This window comes from Mus caroli, unplaced genomic scaffold (genome assembly GCF_978045245.1).
Source record: "Mus caroli unplaced genomic scaffold, Mus_caroli_1 scaffold_8, whole genome shotgun sequence".
Taxonomy (NCBI): Eukaryota; Metazoa; Chordata; class Mammalia; order Rodentia; family Muridae; genus Mus; species Mus caroli.
Genome location: NW_028227263.1, coordinates 87,833,521 through 87,852,253, shown reverse-complemented (window position 1 = coordinate 87,852,253; position 18,733 = coordinate 87,833,521). Strand labels below are relative to the sequence as shown.

Here is an 18,733-nt window from a genome sequence, read left to right as displayed (position 1 = left end):
TTTGAACTCCAGACCTTCGGAAGAGCAGTCGGGTGCTCTTACCCATTGAGCCATCTCACCAGCCCGTGATTAATTTTTTAAGACTTATGTTTATTTTATATGTATGAGTGCTTTGCCTGTATATATGTTGATGCAGAATTTGCATATATTGCTTATGAAGGCCAGAAAAGGGTATTTAGTCCCCTGGAAGGATTGTTATACATTGTTGTTAGCTTCTGTGTGAATGCTGAAAATTGAACTTAGATATTCTCCAAGAGTTGCTAATGCTTTTTTGAGCACTGAACCAACTCTCTGAAATCTAATTTTTAAACATAGTAACAAAAAAAATACTGCTGAAGGTTTTCTTGGGGTGGAGGGTGGGTATTAAAACTAGTCCAAAAGCTAATTGTGTTTCATTTGTATAGAATATGCTTTCTTGTTAATATTCCTACAGGAATTTGTCAATCTCTATTCAGACTACATTCTCAATAAATCTGTAGAAAAACAATTCAAGGCATTTCGCAGAGGTTTTCATATGGTGACCAATGAATCGCCCTTAAAATACTTATTCAGACCAGAAGAAATTGAATTGCTTATATGTGGAAGCCGGGTAAGAAAGACATATACAAAAAAGGTCGTTTGTGTGTGTGTGTGTGTGTGTGTGTGTGTGTGTGTGTGTGTTTTGTTTTGTTTTGTTTTGGTGTACTATGGATGTTAAGGTGCTTTTTTTTTTTTCCCCTATAATTTTCAGAATCTAGATTTCCAGGCACTAGAAGAAACTACAGAGTATGACGGTGGCTATACGAGAGAATCTGTTGTGATTAGGTAAGGTTTTTAATTCTTAAAAAGGAAGATTTTATTCATCAAAGAAGTGGATGTGTGCTTTTGTGTCCTGTATCTGTAGGTACTGGTTACCAAACAAGTAAGCTCAAAAATAGACCTGTATTAATATTTCCAATTTTCATGCAATCTAATGCTTTATTTCATGAATTAAATGATTTAAGTCTTATATTTTCTCAACCCTTTGCCTTATTTTTGGTCATGTGTAAGATGGCACATTATTTAGTCTTCAAGATACTTAGGAAGAACCATGTATACTAGTGATTCTGGACAATTCTTAGGACAGTATCACCACTAATATCGTTCTCTAGTCAAATGCCCTTGTTTCTACTTCTGTAGTATGCTGCTATCTAATTCTGAAAGATCTCCCCCCCCCATCTTCTAATGTGACTGGTCAAAATGCAGAGTAGTCTTTTTGGCATCCACTGTGATGTCATAGGCATTTAAACAGTTATCTTTTTGTAGATCACTTGAGCTATAAGACTTAAATATGTGAACAATAGAATGAATACTAACTGTGTCTAGTAATGATATATTATCATTGTTATATTTATATTACAGTTTTATTTTATTCATTTAAGTTTTTAGAGGATTACTCTTGCTTTGCCCTTTTTTTATAGAAAAGCAAAAATGGTATTTATTCAGCTTTTAAGTAATTAAATAACAAAATCCAGAGTAAAGCAAAACAGAAACCATAAGATGTCATATGATATATCATTTCTAAGCACAATAGCACTTATTAATGAATATAAAAATTTATCATTCAAATTTGCTTTTAACACCAGTCACAAAAGTGTTTTCTCATGGCAACCATTATATTGCTGCTCAGTTTTAAAGGTGATTCATAACAGGGATAAACATGGTAATACAGAAGCCTTAATGGGAATATCCTAGTATTATCTCTACAATATGGCAAAGTAATGTTTTAGATTAATGTATGCAATTTGATTATTATCCTTTTATTATTGGCAATAGGATTATCATGACAGTGGGGCTGTTACAAGTAAAGTTTTCATTCTTAGTGTTGAAGTATTTTCATTTCTCCTGAAGAAGCACTTTGGAGGATTGTGGTTGTGTAGTAAATAACATTTTTAACTTTAAGAAGCACTGCAAGAGTGCTTTTGTAAAATGATACTTCCATTTTACCCTAAGATGACAAACAGTGCTAGAACTCATTCTGTATCTCTTTTAATCTTTGGTCATGTTGTCTTTGAGTGTGAAATAAAATTTTACCTTAGTATAAATTTGCTTATCACTGATGACTCATGATCTTGAGCTGGCTTTTAGGTATTTATCTTTTTAACCATTACTTTGTGAATTATCTTCCCCACTCTTCTTTCCACTGATTATGAACTATTTCTTTTAGAATGTATTCTTTTTAAAGGATCTTTTGCAAACATGTTATACCTGTGTTATTCTAGTCTGCAGCTTTCTTTACCCCACTGAATTTTATTTTTGTTGAAATTGAGTTTTGTGTGAGTTACTTCTAGACTTGGTTCTTCTCTGCTTATTCATTTGTTCTTTTGATCAAAATCACATCTTGATGACTCCTTTACCTTGATAGAACAAAGAGCAAGTCTTTATATCAGGTGGTGTGAATCCCTTTACCTATTCATTGTTCTCAATGTTTTCACTAATTTTACTTCCATGTAAATATTAAAATCTGTTCGTTGAATTTTACATGAATAACGTTTCTTTTTGATGTTTTGATTTGGGTTGAATTGATTGGATAAATCAATTTGAGAATTGTCATTTTCATCAGTTTGGATTTTCTAAATCTCAAGCATGACATAGCACTTTCTATTTAGTTATACCATAGTTTCATCCAGCATTGATTTGTAATTTTATTGTTGAAATAATGTATGCTTTAGTGAATAAGTTTAAATATTATGTTTCTTATGCATTATTTCATTGTTCATTTCTGAGACCAAGCTTATAATTACTTTTATTGCTTAAAAAGCCTTGTCAGTAAAATTCAAACAATTTTTTAATTTCTGTTGGCATAAGTCGTTTTAATTTCTTTGTTTTTGGCATGATAGTTTCCGTTTTAATTTTTGAGGGCTTTGTTAAAAATGGAATATTTTTCCATATAATATATTTATTACGTTTTCCCTGTCCTCCTACTCCTTCCAGATTGCCCACACCTCCCCTCCCATCTGCTCCCTGCCTTTTCTGTCTCTTGTAAGCAAGCAAGCAAACAAGCATCAAGGAATAATAAACAAACAACAAACAAATTAGGATAACACAACAGCCAAGCAAGAAAAAGAACCAAAGAGAAAAGTTTCTAGAAATTCCTATAGATGTAGAGACCCACACATTTGTGTACTAGAGAATCTCATAAAAATGCAAAACTCACAAAACTAGAAGCTCTAATATATAATCAGAGACCTTTAAGGTATGGGGGGAGAAACACCATGAATTAACATTATGAGACCAAGAACCTCTGCAGATGCCATTGTGTTGGCCAGCTACTCTTGGATATGGGCCCCACATATAAGAATGGCATGTTTCTTCACTGAGACTTGCTTATAAGAAACTAATTTTCATTTACAAGTGTCTGTTCGTTCTCTCCCTCCCTCCCTCCCTCCCTCCCTCCCACCATCCCCCTCCTTCCTTCACCTCTTTGAGTAGAGGAAAACTATTCCCCAGCTATTTGCATGTTGGCGAATATGTACTTCATGTAGCTTCTTGCCAGCTTCTTTTTGCTGGTACTTCTAACAGTACCTCAGCCCATGTGGTTATCTTTGTTTTACCTAGGGGTCTCTGAGACTCAAAGGATAGGAGAGCACTTCAGGGCCAGAACTATTCCTAGCAGAACTTTGCCCATAGCCCATTAACACTGTATATTTGTACCATGGTGCAACTTAATTGCTTTTTGAATCTTCATAGTTTTAATCTTTCTATTTTAGGTTTGTAAAAGATTGTAAAATTGTCTATATTCCCAGTTGTGTATAGTTTTGAATTTAGCTCTAGTTTCTTTGTATTTGTTATAATTTTTAAAATTTATTTCTAATTGAACATTATTTCTGTCACATTTTTTCAAGGTTCCTCTCTGTTAAGGTTTTCTAAACTTTTCATTTCTGATCTAGCTATTGTTTTCATAGCATTTATTTTAGAATTTTAGTTTTTACTATGTAGTTCTAATTTTTTTGTCTTTATATTTTTCATCTCTTGTTGATATTGACAAAGTTTTCATGATTATACTATTTAATAAAATTGTGTGTTTTATTTTGATTCCTATTTTGTTTCTCATTTTTTTAAATAAAATTACTATATGTTTATACTGTAAAATAAAATTCTTTCAGTTAATTAAAATACGAAACAACTCAACAATAGAACATGGGTAATTATATACTTTTAAAAATAACAATTTTTTATTTTTGATTTTTTTGATTTTTTTTTTTTGTATGGATGGCCTGCATACTTGAGTCTATGCAATGTGTGTATGCAGTGTTCATTGAGGCTAGAGGATGGAGTTGGATTCCCTGACACTGGAATTGAGCCATCATATAGGGGTTGTGAATCCAACCTGGATCCTCTGCAATAGTAGCTGGTGCTTTTAACCACCGAATAAGTTCCAGCCCTACTTCTAAAATTTTAAATGAAAAGTGTGTCAGTTTTGCCTATGTCTAATTCTCTTAGATCTTGAGGCCTTATTATGTTGAAAATCTTGGCTTCTGCATGCAGTACAGATACAGTTTTTTTTATAATGTGTCCATCAGGGTCATATCATATATTTGTAAGTATTATATACTATACGTGTTTTTAAAAATAAAATCTTTCCTTGGCTTTTTTTGTTATTGTTGTTGTTCTTAGCCGTGCTTCTTTCCCATGAAAAGAATGATATACCACTTCATCACTATATCTTCTTCAGAAAGACTTTGAAACCATAACAATCAAAATTACATAAGTACTACTATTAAAAATCGGCCAAAGGGAATGGTTCCAAATACATTGTATTTTATGTTAGAATAATTTTTGATGTAAAAGCTCAAGTAAGTATTCATTCAAAATATATATATTCCAATTGCTATAAATATGGAAAATCCAGTCTATTTTAGGTTTTGACAAGAGAAATAAATTCTGCATCCTTGACAAATAAAACTTCTACGCAACATAGTGATTTTCATTTGTAGAAGAATGTTCTTTAGTTCCACTTCTATAAAGAGGAATTAAGAAGCCAACATAAGAAAACAGAACAAAACAAATCAAAAAAGGAAGTGTTACCTCTGCCCTTCCTTTTTTTTTTTTTTTTTTTTTTTGCCACTTTACAGAAAAGATGTCTATACTAAGACACTTTAAGTAACAGGGAGAAAGGAAAGAAGACTTGCTGCTGTGTGCTACAAAAGAGAAAAATGATTTGCTCCATGCCTGGGAGGAAACATGTTAATAGATTAAAAGATCAGGGATCAATTAGTTCTTACTTTCTATAATAAAAATTGAGCTATTAACCAACTAGGTAACATTTGTTTTTGTTTGGTTTACACACACCTTCCTCCATTTTCTGGTAAATTCCAATAAGCTTCTTTGAATCTCCTCCAAATTCTCCTCCCTGCCTTATTTCTCCCACCAATCACCTTGTAATTTCGGGCTTCGAATCTCCTGTTACTTTAAATCTAAGTGGGGCTCTTGAATAGTTGGTGGGTATTTTTATAATGGCTTGTTGAACTACTTAGCTCCTGGTTTGGTTTGCTCTTCATCTTTCATAGGGTAGTAATTCATAATGCTACTGCCCTTCTTTCTCCTCATCTTTTGTAGTACTACTTCAGTTCTTTGTTCCACATCCCCTTTTTAACTATTTATTCAAATAGGTTTTCATGTTCACTTTTATCAGTAAATGGAGCCTAATTTTTCTTTTCCTGGCATGCTCTGGAACCATTGCTATATGAAAGTTTTCCGCCTTTGTTTTGTTTGTTTGTTGTTTTTGTTTCAAGGTCTATTAGCTGTCCTTTTTGCTGTTCTTTTCTGCATTTCTTTTTCAGAGAACTGCTAATTTTTTTTTTTTGTTGTTCAAAATTTGGTTTTTAACTTATTAGTGTGAGCAAAATCACCATTATTTAATGTGATTCATTCTTCATATTCTCTGTTCAATTCAAAGGTTTTCATTTTCTTTCTTTTTTACTATTTTTTGTCTTAGATTTTGTCCTAGCTTCTTTAAAAGTACACATTGCTTTAAATGTCATGTTTCTTCTTCACGTTGAGTCAATTTTCCTGTCCTTGTTGCAATGGTTCTTCAGTTCTTTTCTTTTTCTCTAGATCTTCAATTATATTTTCTCGATTCATGATCTTTAACAGGTACTATGGTTAGAAGCAGTCAGTTGTCCCCTTCATCTGATGGTGGTTCAGTCGTGTATTATATTCTTTTGTTTGTTTGTTTGTTTGTTTGTTTTTCAAAACAGGGTTTCTCTGTGTATCCCTGGCTTTCCTGGAACTCACTCCGTAGACCAGGCTGACCTCGAACTCAGAAATCCACCTGCCTCTGTCTCCCAAGTGCTGGGATTAAAGGCGTGCACCACCAGGTCTGGCTCGTGTATTATATTATTAATTTGCTCAGATCCAACTTTCTTCTCTTCTCTTCTCTTCTCTTCTCTTCTCTTCTCTTCTCTTCTCTTCTCTTCTCTTCTCTTCTCTTCTCTTGTCTTCTTTCTTTCTTTTTTTTGTAAAAGCACATTCTGCTCATTTCTACATGGTCATTCCTCCTCGGTTCTTTTGAGTTTTTTTCTGGTTTTCTTTCTCCATTTTAGTCACCTTCAAGACTGAAACTTTTTGTTCTTAGAAGATGTCTCTTGCTTATTATGAGGAGAAACATTTCTTTTGTGAAATATTCATACTTTCTGTATGTCATTTGAGGCTTTGTACATTTTTATGTTCTCTTCAGACACTCCAGAAGAGGGCACCACATTCCTTTACATGGTGGCTCATGGTTGTGAGCCACCATGTAGTTGCTGGGATTTGAACTCAGGACCTTTGGAAGTGTAGTCAGTGATCTTAATCGCTGAGCCATCTCTCCAGCCCGGCTTTGTACATTTTTATACCCATCCAGTTCATAATCCATCATTAAGGAAAGTTGGAGCAGGAACCATTGCAGCCCTTCTTGCTGATTTATGCTCCTCTAACTCCCTCCTCATTTTTTAAAAGTGAAATAATTCTGTCTTATTTTCAGAAGACTAAGATAAACAAAACATAAATGTTGACCTCTCATTTTCCTATCTAAATTTGCTCTGTTTACAGAGATTGTAGAGCAGTAACAAAATTGCTGTGATCAATAGTCCTTTGCCTTGTATATCTTTTTTGTCTTTCCTTAATTTATGATTTCATGTGATTATAAAAATGGTGATTTAAGGAAATAATTTTCTTTTATCTAGTCATCTTACATATGTCATTCTCCTATTTTCCTATCTTTTTCATATCAACAACTATTATATTGTTACCTTCAGATATCAATCTATTGAAAAGACAAAGTCAAATGTATTTAAGATTGATGAATGAAGAGATTGTATGGTAATTTTTTGTTTTCAGATATTAGGAACTCATGATTTTACTTTTAATGTAGTAAATGTGTTTTACCATTAGGACTTTAGCCTTGCTTAGGACTTGGCTTGGTGTTGGTGTATATTTAACATGACACATGACTTTGTTAAAATTTGAAATTTTGCCTTATCTTGAACATTATTATCCCCTACCCTGTAACAAAACATTGTTACAAGAAATTATTAGAAAACTGCATCCAGGAATAAGATTTACTATTTAATGTTATGACTGGTAGGCCTTGTCAAGGAACAAACCTAGAAAGAATCTTTTAAGTATATTATCAAAATAATCCTTTATTAACATAGAGGTTACTTTGCAACTTTTTTGCTCGCTTCCAGCTGTCACATAATATTGAAGTATAGTTTTCTATTTTCAAGGTCATATTACCTAATCATATTTTTAATATTGTCTCTTACTCATTTTATTGTTCAGTTATTGATCCCCCTCATACCCTTCTTTTGAACAATAGCTTGCTTGTAGCATCGTCTAGCCTAGAACTTGCCTGCCTTTTGCCTCAACCTTCTAAATGCTGAATTATAGGAATACTTTTTAGATTTCCTTTCCCTTTGCCTTTTCTTGTACATGAGAGACATTTGTCTTTGGAGTAATTTACAGTATTCTCTCTACATTATTGTCATTTATCTTTACTTGTTAGGGTTTTTTACCAAGTGAAAGGTTTTAGTCAATTAACAATTTGTTTCCATTATTCTACTTTGATATGCATTTCTCCAGTTTTGAATATTTTGTTTTAACTCCTTTTCCCTTCTGACTTCCTAACCCTTTGCTTGCTTTTTGTTTCTAGACTGTTGTCAAGTAGAAATGTTGGATGTTTGTCAAATACAAATTACTACATTTCCCTCATTTGCTTACCTCATTTTTGAATCATCTTTTATTTCTAAATTTGGGGTGCATTTGCCTCAGAATTTTCTTTTTCTTTTTAAGAATTATTTATTTTATGTTTATGGGTACACTGTAGCTGAACAGATGGTTGTGAACCTTCATGTGGTTGTTGGGAATTGAAGTTTTAGGACCTCTGCTCGCTCTGGTCAACCCTGCTTATTCTGGCCCAAAACATTTATTTATTATAATACATAAGTACACTGTAGCTGTCTTCAGACTCGCCAGAAGAAGGCATCATCTCATTACGAATGGTTGTGAGCCACCATGTGGTTGCTGGGATTTGAACTCAGGATCTTCGGAAGAACAGTCTGTGCTCTTACCTGCTGAACCATCTCACCAGCCCACCTCAGAATTTTCAAGTGTTACTATTTCTATTTGAATTCATTAATCTCTTTATTTCTGATTCATGATGCCATGGTTAAACTTTTCATGTTAGAGTTTATATTATTCACGACTCAGTCTTTTTAAAAAGTAGTTTCATATGCCAAAAAGCCTTATTTCTCATTTGAAGAACTCTTCATAATATTCCTATTGGACGTAAATTTATTTTTTTATCATTTACTTTTTTATATATTTCCTCCCACGGACATGCTGTTAGTAAATGTCATGGGGTAGCAAAGCATAGTACAGTCACTTTAAGTGGTTTCTCAATGAAGGAAAACCTTTTACTGCTGTTTCTTTAATATTTGGTTCTGCTTTATGTGATTCAATGCCTTCTACTTTTCACATACAATTTTTTTTTTTTTTAATTTAATTTCCTTCACCAGGTATTTCTATCATCTTTGGAAAATTTCGTCACTTCTTTCTTCGGCTCTTCCAGTGTCTACAATTTTTTTGTCCTATTCTGATCCTTAACTGTGCTTATTGTGTATTATTTCTCTCTACTTTTACTTTGGGGATTTATTACTTGATTTTCTAATTTTATTCTCAGCATAGATTACAGATATACTTATTGCACATTTCTCTTGCTTTGGAGAAGATCTTGATAGATTTTTAGATTGAGGTTTTAGAAATGTGAATAGGATATTGAACATTTGGTGTTTTCATCTGAGGTTTCTAAATACATGTATTTTTTACAATAAAGTAAATTTTAAAACATCACACTTAGCATTAGGAATACAAAAGTACTTTTTAAGTAGAATTACTGAGCAAAAGAGTTACTAATATTTATCCCATATATAGTTCCTACAAGATATAAAATCTGGCTGACTAAAACTTTCATACTAAGTGTAAGTGGCATTTTTAATATTCACTGTGAAATTGGCCTTAATGTTGTAGTACTATGATCTTGTTTGTAGTGGATGTCAAATTAAAACCAGTATTCTATCTTTTCTCATTAGGGAGTTCTGGGAAATTGTTCATTCGTTTACAGATGAACAGAAAAGACTCTTTCTGCAGTTTACAACAGGCACAGACAGAGCACCTGTTGGAGGACTAGGAAAATTGAAGATGATTATAGCCAAAAATGGCCCAGACACAGAAAGGTAATATCAAAGTGCAACTTTGTGCCCACTGTAAACCTTTTCACCATATTCCATACATGCAAGCAGAGCCAACATGTAGCCTCTATATACTCTTCTGTTGTTATATTGAAATATCTAAGTCAGCAAACATTAGTGGAATGAATATTTTCCCTTCATGATTTGAGGAATTTTTAAAAAAATTAGTGTAGTTAAAAGTAATTATGGAGGTTGCAGAAGTACAGATGTTATCAAGTTATGTTTTATTCCCCCTTTGTTTCATAGTTTATTAAAAAAGCCTTATTATAGAACAGTCTACTTTTGAGTGGCTACACTAAAATTTAGAGGATTGTCTGTTCTTTTACATTATACTAGATTCTTATTCTAGGGTTAAATCATTCTGACTTTTGATTGTGTTCTTTCTTCAATAAATACTTCACAATTTTGTGGTAGGGCTGAACAATATGTCCTAGGTTGACTTCGATATATATCGACAGATATATTTTTATTACTGTTAATTATACATTGTTTTATACATCTTGGCTCTAATTTTAATTAATTTATATTCAATCATTATCATTTTCATTTTGCCAGCAGTATTTCAAATCTATATAAAGAGCATAGACTTCAAAATCTTTAAAAACCAGGTTTGAATAATTTTTAATCTTTGGGGTAAGTTGTTTAGTGACTTCAGCTTTTAATGGGTTTAGTAATATATTAGGAGGTTTGTTGTGTAAAGATTTAAATGAACTTCAGTGTTAAAGTATCTAAAGCAATAGGTAACAGAGTGGAAACTCAATAGATAATAAATGTTACTGTCATCAGCATCACTTTAATTTTTGCATTATTTCATAGGATAAAGACCCAACTGATTTTTTAACTAAGCAGCACAATGTTTATGATTTATTTAATCTGTAGTTTCTCATTAAAAACCATCCTAACAAGATATGCATCTAATAGGAGCATTTAACACTGAGAATATTTCCAATGACTTATGATTGTCCTGTTTTTCCCTTTCTCTTTATTTAGGTTACCTACATCTCATACTTGCTTTAATGTCCTTTTACTTCCGGAATATTCAAGCAAAGAAAAACTTAAAGAGAGATTGTTGAAGGCCATCACATATGCCAAAGGATTTGGCATGCTGTAAACAAAACAAAAACAAAAAGAAAAAGTTAAAAAATAAATATAAGAGGGATAATTTGATGGTAATAGTATCCCAGTACAAAAAGGCTGTAAAATAGTGAACCACAGTAGTCATCTATGTCTGTGCCTCCCTTCTTCATTGGGGACATTGTGGGCTGGAACAGCAGATTTCAGCTGCATATATGAACAAATCCTTTATTATTATTATAATTATTTTTTTGCGTGAAAGTGTTACATATTCTTTCACTTGTATGTACAGAGAGGTTTTTCTGAATATTTATTTTAAGGGTTAAATCACTTTTGCTTGTGTTTATTACTGCTTGAGGTTGAGCCTTTTTGAGTATTTAAAATATATATACCAACGAAACTATTCTCGCAAGGAAAACATTGCCACCATTTGTAGAACATGTAATCTTCAAGTATGTGCTATTTTTTGTCCCTGTATCTAAGTCAAATCAGGAACTTTTTTCTAACAATTTGCTTTTGAAACTTGAAGTCAAGGAAACAGTGTGGTGCAAGTACTGCTGTTCTAGCCCCCAAAGAGTTTACTGTACAAAATTTTGAGAATCAATAAAGATGGAAGGGAGAACTTGGAATGTTTGAACCACAGCCCTCAGAACTTTAGTAACAGCACAACAAATTAAAACAACTCATGCCACAGTATGTTGTCTTCATGTGTCTTGCAATGAACTGTTTCAGTAGCCAATCCTCTTAGTATATGAAAGGACAGGGATTTTTTTGTTGTTGTTGTTTTTGTTGTTGTTGTTTTTGTTGTTTAAGTTTACTGGGGAAAGTGCATCTGGCCAAATGATAGGATAGTCAAGCCTATTGCAACAAAATTAGGAAGTTTGTTGTATAAATAAGCATGTAAAAGTGCACTTAAAATGAATCTTTATTATTACTGAGATTTTAATAGACAATCCAAAGTCTCCCCTTCTGTTGCCATCATCTTGTTTAATCAACCATTTTTCAAGGCACTTGATCAGTGTTGCAGCATAACAGAAAGTACAGCTACTGTGCCTTGTGTTACTTATTTACACAGTTAACAGGCCTGGAAACGAATGGAACTAGTACTCCTGAGAAATAAATTGTATATCCCCCAAATTAAAATTTACTTCAAAGGTGTTAAAGATTTCACGTCCTATATTAAAGTACAAATAGGCTTAAATTACTGGATATTTAATGTAGTTTCCCATCCCTAGTCTTCTATGTCTGTGATGTTAATTTCTTTTGTTGCATAACAAAATAAAAGAATTATGTATTTTTAACTAAGGAGAGACATACTGGTATATCATTTTACTACAAGCTACAGATAACCTGTTGAGCTTGTGCCTTGATTGTTTTAACAATTAGTGCAAATCAACCTGATGATTTTAATTGGCAGGGGATAATGGTAGCTTTCAAATCATTGGAAGGGGAAAAGGATGTCTTTTAGGATTATTTTCCTTCTTGTAGTAGTTGAGACAGAGCTCTTATTTACTGTAATGCTAAATGAAACAGTGGCTTAAATATTTTAATGGGAAAAGAGAACACAGTGCGTTCCATATTGTGATAAGGTAGCGTGAGTTTTTTTTTTTTTTTTTTTTTCTTCTGAGCTAGCCTTTAGAACACTGTTGTGGTATGTATGCTGTCTTGATTATAGGACCCCCTAAATGTGACTATAGTCATCTTAATGGGCATCTTGTCCACTGTGCTTCTTATGTATTATGAAAGTGATAAGAAGACAAATTAAGTGGGTATATTTTATAAAATAAATTCATGAAGAGATTTGTGTTCTTCAGTTTATTGTCACTACAGTATTGAAGTAGTTGTGATACTATATCTGTGTGAAAGTTTTCAAATGATAATATAGATTATCAAACAGAAGTAACATCAATATATTTAAAAGAAAGTGAAAAAAAAATAAACCTAAAAAGGTTTCAGAGGTAAAAAAAAACACTCTCACTTGCTTCCTAACGTTTTTCTCAGCATGTTACCACATTAATATGGCTGCCTTTTCATCATTGCTTTACTAGATTGTCATGGAACAATACTTACAAGTTAAAAAATACCTTTTAGTAGCGTAGAACATTTCAAACTTATGGCATAAAAGCACAGCCTGCAGCAAAACTTTTCTGGAAACTTGGAAGCTGCAGCTAACAAATTGAGTGTACATATTGTGGTCTATAGTTAATTGTGTGATCAAATTCATTTGCAATAACCTTACCTTTATTTGGAAATACATCCCTATGTAGGAATGTATATATCAAAAGAAACCTATAAATGAGGCTTCAGAGAACTTGTTCACATTAACATGTGGCAAATGCATCAACTAGGCAGCATTACTCCATGTTTCCATAAGGTGGCTATTGCTAAAATCAACCACTTTTAAAGATTTTTTTTTTCTCAAGAATCCACATAACCTAGAGAAAGAAGTGTTTTACTGAGGCTACTCTTTGAGATGTTCATTCTTTAACTGCTTATCCCAAGGCCTATTTTAATCCTTTCCCTTTCTAGGGACCCCAGAATAAAATAATAATAATAATAATAGTAACTTCCATTTGCTGCTTCTTTCATCTTTAGAGTGTAAAACAGTTCCTGGTGTTTGGTAGGAAAAATGTTTACACAATATAGACAGAGGCCTTTTTTTCCCTCTTCTACTTTCAAATAAGAAAATTGACTTTGGTAACAGTTATAAGAATATTTGAGTGCATGTATGTACTGCATTTCACTATGTAAAGGCTGCTAATCCAGGAATATTTCACTGAAAATGTACTTGCAATAAAACTAGTAGTCTCCATTTGCCACAGTAAAGAACTCTTGTTTTTAACCCTTGATAGCCTTGCAGAGTTGGGCTACAGCTTCCTGAAAGGCTCACTTTTCCATCCCAACTCAGAGACACCTTGTATGGATACTCTTTTGATTGTACTTAGAAGTACTCCTCTGAACTTCCTGTTCAACCTCAGTAATTCCCTAAGTTTTTTCTCTTGCCTCAACTATAGGCTTCAGAGAACTTGTTCACATTAACATGTGGCAAATGCATCAACTAGGCAGCATTACTCCATGTTTCCATAAGGTGGCTATTGCTAAAATCAACCACTTTTAAAGATTTTTTTTCTCAAGAATCCACATAACCTAGAGAAAGAAGTGTTTTACTGAGGCTACTCTTTGAGATGTTCATTCTTTAACTGCTTATCCCAAGGCCTATTTTAATCCTTTCCCTTTCCAGGGACCCCAGAATAAAATAATAATAATAATAATGGGTCTCATATCTCATATCAAATCAGACCCGTATTTCCAGGACATCATCCTGGTACCTGTAAGTCATTATATAATACAAAACAGTACTGATAAAAACAAAATTCTTACTCTCGTATTTCCTAGTTATTTCTTGTTACTTCCTTTAGAACTGTCAATTTTGAGGCCTGGGGAGATGGCTTAGTGGGTAAAGGTGCTCACTATATAAAACTTGACCTGAATACTCTGCCTAGACCCCACATAAACATGGAAGGAAAGAGCAACTCCACAAAGTTGTTCTCTGATCTTTCCATGTGTACCATAGCTTTTGCTGTTTCCTACCCTCTCACAGTTTATATGCATATATATGCATGTTGTCAGTTATTATCTCTTAAACCTATTTAATTGTACTTTATATCATGCCCCAATCCTTTGATTTACTCAGGTTATCTTCCTGACTCTGAACTACTTCTAATTCTCATAAAGCATTTTTTTTTCTGGTTTGTATGAGTACTTCCCCTTTGAATAGATTGTACAGATGGATTTCTGCATAATTTGCTAGTGCATCCTGTTCAGCATCCCTTTCATCACTACTCAAAATTCCTTTTTAGATTAACTTTATATAACTCACATATTCTTTCAGTTGGAATTTTGAAAGTATCATACTCATAAAGACTTGTATTAGTTACAGTGTGCCTTCATAGTGTAATAGCAGCCTACATGTCCCTGGTCACAGCCTGGTGGGTCATATTTATTTGAACAGTTGAGGAGGCCTTCAGAAGTGTGCTCCCTTCCTCCTTTCCTGTGTTTTAGCTTTGATATTGTCCCACTATTATTATTTTTTAAAGCATCTTCTCTTTTGTATGGAATCTGAGTAAATTCACAGTGGAAACTACCTTGTACTGATCGTTCTGTCTCTTAGGCAGTAGGCAGATAATCATTAATCAAGAAATATACACATACATTTATTGAATAGATTTTCTGGAATCACTGTATTATATCAGCCCCAGGGTAAAAAAGACAGTAAGTTGGAAAAGACTAGATAGTTGAAAGCAAGACAGTTTTGTTACTCTACATCCTGTCTTCTGGTGTACTCTTGACCACCGCCACTCATACACTTCCAGCAGTCATGGCAACTGATACCTTAATTCGTTCTGTTATTACTAACTAGTCTCTCAAATTTTCATAGAGGAATCCTCCAGATGCTGTTCTCTGTAAATATATGTGAGTCATATTTAACATTTTCTTATACTTTGCTGCTCAAATTCCTGTTAATTCTGACAAGAATTTTCAATGACTGCTAAAGATCTGTGCACATGGTCCTTCATTTTCACAAAACAGATAAATCTCTGTAACTTGAGAGGCTATACACCTTACTAAAAGTCATACAGGCAGGAAAAAGGATGACAAATGGTAAGGGTGGGTCCACATGACCACCTAAAATTTGTCATCTTTCTTTTTGCAAAAACAAACATGACTAAATTAAACAACAAATTAAGATTATTAGGCTGACATGCATGGAACCTTGGATCATTATCCTGATTTTTCATTACCCAGAAACACATAGAAAATGATAAGGAATGTATCTGGAATATAGTACACACTGGTTGGGGTTGTAGCCTTCAGTCAAATGACTCTGAATTTTAGTTTGGCACTGCCATTCCCTTGACTTGGATTATACCCACTTTTACCTTATCTCTGGTTGTGTGGTTTCAGTGAAATTACCATGCAGCTGGTAGATAACATCTTGGAAGACATCCTGAGAACAGTTCTCCCAACATTGCTTGTTAACTTAAAAAAAAGAGAGAGATAAGAAATGTCTGTAATGAAGACTTATTTTCTAAAAGCTGACCTTATATCGTCCACCTTTAAATGGAAGAGATGTGTTTTCTCACATCTTTTAGATATAATTCACATAGTATAAAAATTCACCATTTTAAAAAGTGTAAAATTTGTGGTTATAGTATATTCACAGAGTTGTGAAATTGTCTTTATAAAATTCCAGAGCATTTTCATTGCTGTAAAAAGTTTTCTGTACCCATTAAGAGTGACTGCCTGTTCTTAACTCCAACCCCTGGCAACTACTCATCTTCGTATGCCTATGAATTTGCCTATTTTGGTCATTTCATGTTAATGGAGTCATAAAATTATGTGGCCTTTTTGTCTGTTTCGCCACCTTCCACAAAGCAATGAGTTCAAACTGCATCAATGTTGTAGCATGTACTGGTACTGTTTCTTTTGTGGCTGAATATTGTCATTGTATTGAAATGCTGTATTTTTTTGCTTGTCCACTTGGTTGTGCATACATGTGTTCTTTCTGCTTTTTGCATATTATGAATACAACTATGAATACTTTGTGTACATGTTTTCATTTCTCTTAATGTCTTTTAAGTATCTTATGGTTTTGGTTCTTAAATTTAGGTCTTTGATTCATTTTTGCATGTGGTACATTGTAGGGATCCAGTTTCATTCTCTAATACGTGGATATCTAGTAGAACAATACCTAATTGTTACAAAGACTAGTAATAATTTCCTTACGAGTAGGCTTGCTATCTTTGTCAAAAACACGTACAAATGACCATAAATATGGCTAATTTTGGATTCTTGAACTTTGTCCCATTGTCCTATGTGTCTCTCTTCTTATGCCAGTACCATACTGTCTTAATTACTGTAGCTCTATAGTAAGTTTTGAATTTAGGATGTGTTAGTTCTCTAGCTTTGTTCTACATCAAGATAATTTTACCTGTTCTGGGTCCCTTGCATTCCACATGGATTTTAGGATCTATTTGTTAATTTCTACATAAAAAGCACCTGTGATTTTGATTGTTCTTGTGTTGAATCGATACATCAGATTGACGTATGTTGGTATTTTAACAGTATTAAATTTTATAATCCATAAATATGGAGTGTCTTTCCATTTATTTAGGTGTGTAATTTCTTTCAATGCTATTTTACAGATTTCAGTGTATACATCTTGGATTTTTTTGAGTTAAATGTTTTTCATTTGATCCTATTGCAAACAACTTTTTTAAAAATATTTGTTTGGGTTACTCCTTGCTACATCTAGAAAGAATTCATTTTTGTGTATCAACCTTATATACTGTAGCTATTTTGAGCTGATTCTGTTTTTAATTTTTTTATACAAGATTGTGCATCTCCCAATATAAATACTTTTGTTTCCTCTCCAATCTGGATTCTTTTTATTTGATTTCCCTGCCTAAGTGCCCTGGCTAGCACGTCCAATATGATATTAAATAGAAGTGGCAAGAGTGTACATCTTTTTCTTGTTTCTGATTGTAGTGGAAAATTAGGTCTTTCACCATTAAATATGATGTTAGCTGTGGGATTTTCATAGATGTTGCAAGTTGAGAAATATTCCATCTATTCCTACCTTACTGAGTCTTTTTTTTTTTAATCAAGAAAAGGGTTTTGAATTTTGTCAAATGCTTCTTCTGTATCTAATAAGGTTGTCATGTAGTTTTTGTCCTTTATTCTATTGATATGTTGTATTACATTGATGGAATTTTGTATTGAAAGAACCTTGCATTCCTGGAATTACCCCACTTGTCTCTGCTACATAAACCATTTTCTATGCTGCTGGATTTGGTTTGCTAGTATTTTGTTTAGCATATTTGCACCTGTATTCATAAAAGATACTGGCCTGTAGTTTTCTTTGTCTGGTTGCTATCAGGGTATTACTGATACTGGTCTCAAAATAGCCTGGAGCTTTCCAACTGTTCTTAAATCCAGTGAGGTGTGTTTGAAATAATATACTTTGAGAATTATTCTGTAGTCTTTAGATTCTGGATGACATGAGAGAGGTAATTGACTCTTGAAAGGATTCCAAGGTAAGACATGCCTAAAGTGCCATTTGACAGTGGAATAAAATGCAGTTAACACCAGTCTTGGGTTCAGGTAGGTGCTTCTCATGAGCCATACATATATCATTATTATAAAGTATTAGCCATCAGCTGTTTTGAAAATTGCCCTATAGAAGTTTCCTTCCTTAGTAAGCCATACAGTTGGAAGCTGAGTGTCATCCAATAAAGAAGCTTTCAGGTTTGGAGGCATTGGAAACTAACAGCCAAGCCAGTTGGGATTGCCAAGAAGGTAAATTCTGAAATAAAGTTATTAATACACCACTCCTCACTACCACTTGCATTAATCCTAAGAACTTGATAAATAAGACAATATCTTTGTAATAAGTTCCTATAGTGCAGAAGTTCCCTCAGTACCTGTTTTTAAAATAGGTAGGGAGGGCCTTTTGAGTTGCTGTAGGAAGACCTGAGCAGGAGGAAGACTTTTGTCTTCAATTAAGAGTTGGTCATTTTAATGTTTCACTGCTATCGGCTCTTTATGCTGTTTAGTATTTGTAAAATTAAAAAAAAAAAAAGTTTATGAACAGAAAAATCTCAAAGCTTGAGGTTTCAGTGCTAGAAAAATCCAAAGATCATGTTTAAAATGAATGACTTGTTCTACACTTCACCTGTACTACACATGCATAAAATCTGCATCATACAGCAAAGCAGACTGAGAATTAAGATAAAAAACTATGACATGTGGTAAAGGATTAGATGGTTACCAGGCAGAAAAGAAGAGCATTTTAACAGGTGGAGTATTGGGTTGAGATAAGTAGCTGGATGTGATTGGGCAGCTATACA

General features: G+C 33.3%; 1 protein-coding gene and 1 long non-coding RNA gene across 10 annotated transcripts in view; one reads left to right on the top strand and one right to left on the bottom strand.

The window, feature by feature from the left end:
* The window catches only part of Ube3a (ubiquitin protein ligase E3A), a 77,309-nt gene extending 59,635 nt beyond the window's left edge, over positions 1–17,674 (top strand). For all 7 annotated transcript variants that reach the window (XM_085841693.1, XM_029479339.2, XM_085841694.1 and 4 more), the window contains 4 exons: positions 434–589; positions 731–804; positions 9,591–9,734; positions 10,740–17,674. In XM_085841693.1, coding sequence (XP_085697819.1) covers positions 434–589; positions 731–804; positions 9,591–9,734; positions 10,740–10,860 — 495 coding nt within the window. In that variant the 3' untranslated portion in view covers positions 10,861–17,674. The remainder of the gene's footprint in view (positions 1–433; positions 590–730; positions 805–9,590; positions 9,735–10,739) is intronic.
* The window catches only part of LOC115031510 (uncharacterized), a 51,463-nt gene continuing 48,488 nt past the window's right edge, over positions 15,759–18,733 (bottom strand). For 2 of the 3 annotated variants that reach the window (XR_015047943.1, XR_015047942.1), the window contains one exon: positions 15,778–15,863. This is a non-coding gene — a long non-coding RNA (uncharacterized LOC115031510). Of the gene's footprint in view, positions 15,864–18,733 lie in introns of all 3 variants that reach the window. The other variant, XR_015047944.1, reaches the window with a different exon arrangement.